Genomic DNA, 7944 nt, shown 5'->3' on the forward strand with positions numbered 1-7944 from the left:
CCAATGGATTCTTTAGGTTTTTCTAGTTTCATATGGTGACCGTATCTTCACTCTAGCTTTAAAACTGAGCCCGCTACATCCTAAAAATCGCAAGTTGTGTTAATGCATTCAAGAAATTATGGTTAAAACTAATTTGTGTTAAGATTCAAGATTCAATTTATTCAATTTATTGTCATTGTATAGTACAACAAAATTAGATTGTGACAATCGCATAGGTGCTAATGAAAAGATAATACAATAAATAAAAGAGATAGTGCAATATAAATATAAAAAGTATAAAAGATAACAATATAAAATATAAAAATACAATTTGTATATTGATGAGATGACAGTTTTGCCAGATTATTGCACAAAGTGTCCGTCAGATAATTATATAATTATTGCACAGCATCATATAATTATTGCACAGAGTGGTCAGCATATCCGTAACAGTAGATTTACAGTATTTACATTGCACAAAAGTGACACAAACATGTTATTATCACGTTAACTTTGACAGCCCTACTTTAGGGGAAGACAAAAAAACAGGAAATTTAATAGTTTTAGTTTAATTGTTTGGTGGATGCCAAATAAATTGTAAAATATATTTTACCATAAATAGTATTAGACTGAAGTGGACAGGTTGAAAGAATATCTGAGAAAAAGAAATCAGGTGCAGCCTCCCACTCAGCCCAGCAGGTGGCGGTAAAGCGCCACAACGCCGGATGTCAACCACCTACATTTATGACAACAAAGAAGGATAATTCATTTCCCCCAAACATTGGAAATCATGGATGCGTCTATAGAAAGTTTACTGGAGGAAATCTCCGGCGTTGAAGATCCAATAGAGGAGCTGCAGAGTCTGAAAACAGCGTTATTATCTATCCCTGTCAGCGCGTTGAGAGACTCAGTGAGCGGACAGCGGTTTAACGTCATCTTCTCTCTGTTGCACTCAGATGACAGGTTGGTGTGCCTCAATGTTTACACTGTGTAGCTCACTGCTGGGTGTGTTAACCATGGAGGTGTTAAACTGCTGAATCACTCAGCTGGCTGTGGTTATTATAGTGTCATTAACTAGCCACAGTAGCCAGGGTTGATATACCTGTAGTGTAAGTTAGATAGATAGCTGATAAGAGGTTGTTGGCAAGCTGACTGGCTACAATGCTACCAAGAGTATATACAATGCAGATGTGGATATTATGACTGTATGACCTGTATTATTGGATTTAAAATGGAAATCACATTACTGATTTTCATATTACAGCTGTTTGGGGTTGTTCCTATTTATAACAGAGCAGAAATTGTTGCTCTTGTTACAGACAGTCCCCCTAAATACATTTTTGGACAGTGGAGAGATGCAGAAACAGACTGCTGCTACACTTTTCATGCATGAGCTGGAAATTAAATTAAGATAAGATAAGATATTCCTTTACTAGTCCCGCAGTGGGGAAATTTGCAGTGTACAGCAGCAAAGGGGATAGTGCAAAAAACAAGAAGCATCAGCTAACACAGTAAAAAAAAGACCTAATAAAACAAAATATGAACCATTTAAATAGAAGGAAGTATAGAAATAGGAGTAGTATATACAGTATTGACAATAAACAGACTATTAACAAAATTGCACAAGTGGAAAATGATATTGCACAGTGAGAATGAATGAATAAATGAATGAATGAATGAAATTCCACCTGAAAATATCAGGTTATTGTCAGTTGTTTGGTGTGTAAGTGGTCTACTGGGAGCAGGGCTGGTTGGTTAAAGGGGAACTACGACCATTTTCAAAATTCATACATGTTATTCCTATGGTCTTAAGACGGTCCAAAAAAATATTAGTAAAAATGAACAACTCTCTCCCAAATCTAAAGTGCTAAAACTCAAACTTGTGATGTCATAGGGCAGGGGTCAGCAACCTTTGCTATCAAAAGAGCCATTTTAGGCAAAATTAAGAAAAGAAAATACAAAATCTGTCTGAAGCCACAAAACATTTGAGCATTGTGATGAAGGTAACACAGTTTATAGTTTAAGTATATAAGTCTAATGCAGTGATAGCCAAAGTGCAAATGTACTACGGAGTATTAGGGCCACATTGAGGGGGGAAAAAATCGGATATTTCCAGAATAAAGTCATAATATTACGAGAAAAAAGTCGTAATGTTACAAGGTAAAAGTCATAACTTTACGAGAAAAAAATTCATAATTTACGAGAATAAAGTCATAACTTTACGAGAAAAAAGTCGTAACATTACAAGAATAAAGTCATAACGTTACGAGAAAAAAAGAATATAACATGTAAAATTACTACTTTATAATATTGACTTTATTCTCATAACTCTTCTCATAATAGACTTTTTTCTATTAAACTTATGACTTTATTCTCATAATATTAAAACTTCTTTCTCATAAACTTGTGACTTTATTCTCGAAATCTCAGATTTTTTTTTTTCCCCCTTAATGTTGCCCTAATACTCCGTCGTACCATAGACCTACAACAGTGATAAATAAAGATGAAAATATAAACACAAAACAGTTCACACATTCATTTCCACTTTTAAAAGTCCTCAGGGAGCCACTGGAGAGGAGCTAAAGAGCTGCATGTGGTTCCGGAGCCGCAGGTTGCAGAGCCCTGTCATAGGGTATAAAGTCTGGAGCTGCATATAGAAGCTTTTTTTTTATTTTATTTTTTTATTAATAAATTGGACTGAAAACTCTTATTATATTTATAATATTTAATTGTCCAGCACTGGCCATTTCCGTAGAATATGACAATAGAATATAAATCATTTTGTTTTACTTTTGTTCTGCACTTTTTAGGCGGATGTTTTACTGGCGTACGGTAATCGCTTTCAGTCCAAAATGGTGGAAGCGTAGCTTTGGTGTTGCAATGGAACAATTGACTTTCACTTCTTGGCAATATACATTCTTTGGCTGCTCCATAGACAATGAATGGGAGACTCACAGGTTCAAACCCGGCTTTGGGCCCTTCTGTGTGGAGTTTGCGAGTTTTTTTTTCTCTCCAGGTTCTCCAGCTTCCTCCCACAGTCCAAAGACATGCAGGTTAGGTTGGATCGGCTGCAGCTGACATTGAATAGGATAAGTGGTTACAGACAGTGGATGGCTGGAGCTTTATTATATTGTAGTGCTCTCCGTTGTGAAACAGAAAATGTTCCCATATACTCAGAACATTTTCCTGGGTGCTCTCAGTGTCATCTATAACATCTCTCCCATTCATCGTCTATGGAGGAGCTCCGCACTTTATATCCTATGACATCACAAATTTGAGTTTTAGCTCTCTAGTTTTTGGATTTGGGAGCAAGTTGTTCATGTTTACTAATATTTTTTGGACTGTCTTAGACCATAGGAATAACATGGACGTAGTTCCCCTTTAAACTACATATCGCTAGTCATTGCTTACTTTCAGGTTGTGCGTGCTGGAGGAGGCTACAGAGCCAAACCAACCAATAAAAACACGTCAATGTCAAAATCCTCACAGATTTTCCTTTTCACGACAATTTTTTCAATTTTGAAAATGTGCTGTTTTTCTTCTATGTGATAAAATAACTTTGGGCTTTTGTGCAATTTGAATATGTCAGTTTGGGCTCTGAGTAATTGTGATGATATTTTTCATTATTTTCTAACATTTTATCATTAATTGAGAAAAAGGAAATTGGAGAGTTGCAGCCTTAATGTGAGCGGTGTTCACAGGGAGCAGGTTGAGCTGTGTGTGGACATCCTTGAGCGCATCTTAATGGCCCTTAGCCCCTTGTCCCTGGCTCAGAACTACAGAGTGGAGCTGCAGGCGGGTCTGACTCATCCTAATGAAACGGTTAAGATACTGGCCTTGACACAGGTAGGCTGCTCGCACACAGTACACTCACACACATACAGTATATTTGCCTTTAAACCACTGACAAGTTTATATGTTTTTCTCTATCAGATCGGTAGAATGGTGGACAACCCCGACGCTGCCACTGAAATCCTCAACAACCACGACATTCTTGGTGGGGTGATCCGATGCATCGCAGAGGAGAAGCTGGCCGTGGCGAAGCAGGTGATGACTCAAGTACTGACATATTCTCCTGCAGGAGATTTTAATGAAATCAACAGTGGATGCAGTAATTTGTTTTTTGTTTTTTGTTTTTTAGGCCATCAAGTCCCTGACCAAACTGAGTCACTCCAAGCCCGGGTTAGACAAACTGTTCCAGAGCGACCTGCTGAAAGTTATGAAGGATGTGATGGCCACAAGTGACATTATCAGATACAGAATATATGAGGTACGTTCAACCGTGGGTTACTTTGTGGCTGATCATACAAAAGTGGGAACGTTTTGTGTGACAGTGTTTTTTTAAAGTGCATTTATTTTGATGGAATCGGTAAAAGAGGACTAATCTACCACATTATCTGTTTTTAAATCATTGCCTAAAACATTTTTATAGGAAGGATTTTTCTGATGCCTTATTTGTAAGCCGTTATTTTCTTTTGTTTTGTTTTTGCTTTTCTGCACACTATTATTTTAGTTCTTATCACTGCAACTATACTGGAAAAACAAAGTTTGGAAACTTGTGTTTGGTGGATTATTTCTGTGTTGTTACAATGCTAATGGTCATTGTATTTTACATCGTTGGAAAGCCTGTTTATTTACCTTCACAATGATGTCCAACCTGTAAGGATCATGCATTTGTGGGATGAGCAGCACAGCTGATTATGTGGGTAGTGCCCAAGAAAAATTTGCCAAAATGCTCCGTCAATGGTAAACAGTGTATTCTCCTGTTGGTGTTGACTCTTGTTTTGAGTTGTTTGGTGGATTGGATGATTGAACTCTCTATCAGTAACAAGGAACAAACAAGACATATTGGCTATTTTACACTTTATTCATTTAATACAATATGTCAGGAGCCTCAGTAGCGGTGGAAGATCCATACGCAGCCACAACAGCCTGGCACCTCCTCCTCATGCTGGTCACCAACCTGGTCACACGTTGCTGTGGGATGGCGTTCCATTCCTCAACCAGGATTCGTTGCAGGTCAGCCAACGAGGTTGTGTTGGTCACTCTAACACGTACAGCACGCCCAACCTGATCCCACAAGTTGAATTGGGTTGAGGTCTGGACTCTTGGCAGGCCGTTCCATTCTCTCTACTCCCACATTGTGGAGGTAGTCTGTGATAACCCTGGCTCTGTGGGGGCGAGCGTTGTCATCTTGGAGGATGAAGTTAGGTCCCAGATTGTGGAGATATGGGATCGCCACTGGCTGCAGAATCTCATCCCGATATCTCCCTGCATTGAGATGGCCTTCAATGATGACAAGCCTTGTTTTGCCAGTGAGGAAGATGCCGCCCCACACCATGACACAGCCCCCACCAAAAGCTGTTACTCCATCGGTGCAACAATCAGCATAGCGTTCTCTGCGTCGTCTCCATACTTTGACCGTGGCGTCCAACTTTTGCAGACAGAACCTGGACTCATCACTGAACATGACATTCCCCCACATGTTCAGGCTCCATTGTCTGTGTTGTCGACACCAGCGCAAACGGGCCTGACGGTGAAGGGCAGGCATTGCAGGCTTCCTGGTAGCCTTATGAGAATACACTGTTTAGAGCATTTTGGCAAATTTTTCTTGGGCGCTACCCACATAATCAGCTGTGCTGCTCACCCCACAAATGCATGATCCTTACAAGTGGGACATCATTGCGAAGGTAAATAAACAGGCTTTCCAACGATGTAAAATACAATGACCATTAGCATTGTAACAACAGAGAAATAATCCACCAAACACAAGTTTCCAAACTTTGTTTTTCCAGTTTATATTTCATATGTTACTTATCTTTTTTTATTCTCATGTATGTTGTGAAGCACTTTGTAACCTTGTTTAAATAAATGCTAATCAAAGTTATTATTGTTATGATTATTAATAGTAATCATAATAATAATAATAGAATAGAATGTGGGCACTTAGATTAATTTATATTTAACGTTTGTAATGCGTATTAATATAAACACACAAAACAGCTCTCATATTGATTCCCTAATAAAAACCTTTCTCGCCGTTTGCAGCTGGTGGTGGAAATCTCCTCTGTGTCTCCGATATCCCTCGGTTATTGTGCCAACAGCAGCTTCATTTCTCAGCTGCTTGGAGAACTGTCAGGAGATGATGTATTGATCAGGTAATAAGATTCATCACATAAATAGTAACTGAGAAAATTGTGTGGAAAATAATAATGTAGTTCGTTGCTATATTGTAATGCAAGTTTTGCCCGACTGCTTTCACAGTCTACTCTTCTATCATTCTGTAAATTTGTATCTGTTGTTGTCTTTTTTCTCCAGAGTCACATCCATTGAGATGGTGACATCTCTGGCCCGCAGTGAGCATGGCCGGCAGTATTTGGCCCAGCAGGGTATAATGGACAAGTTCTCCAACATGATCAGAGGAGCAGACACTGACCCGTTCTCCTCCCTCTACCTTCCTGGTGAGTCTCAGGAAGTGAGTCTTTAGAAAACTGCCCCCCCAAAAAAATATATATATGTTTAGGTGGCGTATTCTTTTATCTAATACAACAATTCAGTTCTTCATGATTCAGTCATTTACAGTGTGAATTTGACTCCTGTAGGTTTGGTGAAGTTCTTTGGAAACCTGGCCATTATGGACAGCCCGCAGCAGGTTTGTGAAACCTACCCGGCCTTCCAGAACAAGGTGTTTGAGATGGCTCTGGACCCGGACCCTGCGATGAACGGCGTGGCTCTGGACACTTTGGGACTACTCGGATCTACTGTGGAGGGGAAGCAGGTCCTTCAGAAAACAGGTTAGCCTGTTATCTTTTGTTATTTTTCTGAGGGTTTCCCAGGGTTTTATTTAAGAAAAGTAGGGCTGTCAATTGATTAAAATATGTAATCGCGTTAAATCGCATGATTGTCCATAGTTAATCGCGATTAATCACAAATTATTTGCAAATTTTGTATCTCTTCAAAAAGCCCCCTCTCAGAATGTTAATATCTCTAATTATAGCTGATGTTTAGGGATCTTTGTGACTGATTCTCTGTGCATCTTCAGGAGAAAAGTTCAAGTCTGTGTTGGTAAGAATGAGCCAGCAGGCCAGCTCTGGAGCTACAGCGCTCAGAGTGCGCTGCTTGGACGCCATATCACAACTTCTCACTTTACAGGTACGTGTACGCACACATGAAGGAATCTTTTTTTATGTCTTTAAAATGCCATCTTTTAGAAAACAAAAGGTTGACTCACTTTTATGAATCTATGATTTATTGCAGCCAGAGGAGCAGACAGAAGACCTCTTGGCCCTGACAGAGTCCTGGTTCCTCCTGTTGTCCAACCAGCCCATGGACATGATCTGCAACATCAGCACTCAGCCGTTCCCAGAGCTGCATTGTGGGGCTTTGCGGATATTCACTGTGAGCGCTCAGCTGTTTTCTAACTACCATCATTTTCTCCCTTTGTTACTGACCTTTTGATAACCTGTAACAAAACAGTACAACTGTAGATATTGAAAAAAATAATTGTGAAGCATAACACCATCAACATTGCTCCAGTAATATTTCTATCTTCATCAGTGATATGTGTGTTTTTTCCAGGCCATTGCCATTCAGCTGTGGGGTCAGAAGTTAATGATCAGCACTCCCAGTTTCATGGAGTTCATTTTGGATCGCTCAGCGGGTCGGACGAAGGAGGCCAAAGATGCTAAATTTGAACTGGTGGGGTCACTGGTGGGTTCGTCAACAGCTGCAGAGATACTGGGCAGCCAGCATTACATCCGCCTGAAGTCTTATCTCAGAGAGGGACCTTACTACATTACAGCTGTGGCCGCAGTCGGCACAGAAGGAGCAGACTGATTCAACCACACTCTGATACACTTCATGGGTTTCTAGTTGCTTAAGTAATGGGTAAGTGCCTGAATAATCTAACCGTGGGTTAACATATCATATACTCTGCTATAATAAAGTCATCTCTGATAAATACTA

General features: G+C 39.7%; 1 protein-coding gene across 1 annotated transcript; it reads left to right on the forward strand.

The window, feature by feature from the left end:
- The first annotated feature begins 736 nt into the window (after positions 1 to 736).
- psmd5 (proteasome 26S subunit, non-ATPase 5) lies at positions 737 to 7944 on the forward strand. Its single transcript, XM_074617697.1, has 10 exons — positions 737 to 942; positions 3681 to 3825; positions 3913 to 4026; positions 4121 to 4249; positions 6028 to 6137; positions 6298 to 6440; positions 6582 to 6773; positions 7022 to 7131; positions 7237 to 7377; positions 7558 to 7944. Exons 1-10 carry the CDS (start codon positions 770 to 772, stop codon positions 7813 to 7815), a joined length of 1515 nt encoding a protein of 504 aa, XP_074473798.1. The 5' UTR covers positions 737 to 769; the 3' UTR covers positions 7816 to 7944.

Source organism: Sebastes fasciatus, chromosome 19, assembly GCF_043250625.1.
Source record: "Sebastes fasciatus isolate fSebFas1 chromosome 19, fSebFas1.pri, whole genome shotgun sequence".
Classification (NCBI taxonomy): Eukaryota; Metazoa; Chordata; class Actinopteri; order Perciformes; family Sebastidae; genus Sebastes; species Sebastes fasciatus.

What these genes read in the sequence shown, in the direction of transcription:
- psmd5 (XM_074617697.1), top strand. Translation starts at nt 770, where the DNA reads ATGGATGCGTCTATAGAAAGTTTACTGGAGGAAATCTCCGGCGTTGAA. An exon ending in AGATACTGGCCTTGACACAG is followed by an intron (nt 3,826 to 3,912) that starts GTAGGCTGCTCG and finishes TTTCTCTATCAG; the next exon opens with ATCGGTAGAATGGTGGACAA. An exon ending in AGCTGGCCGTGGCGAAGCAG is followed by an intron (nt 4,027 to 4,120) that starts GTGATGACTCAA and finishes TTTGTTTTTTAG; the next exon opens with GCCATCAAGTCCCTGACCAA.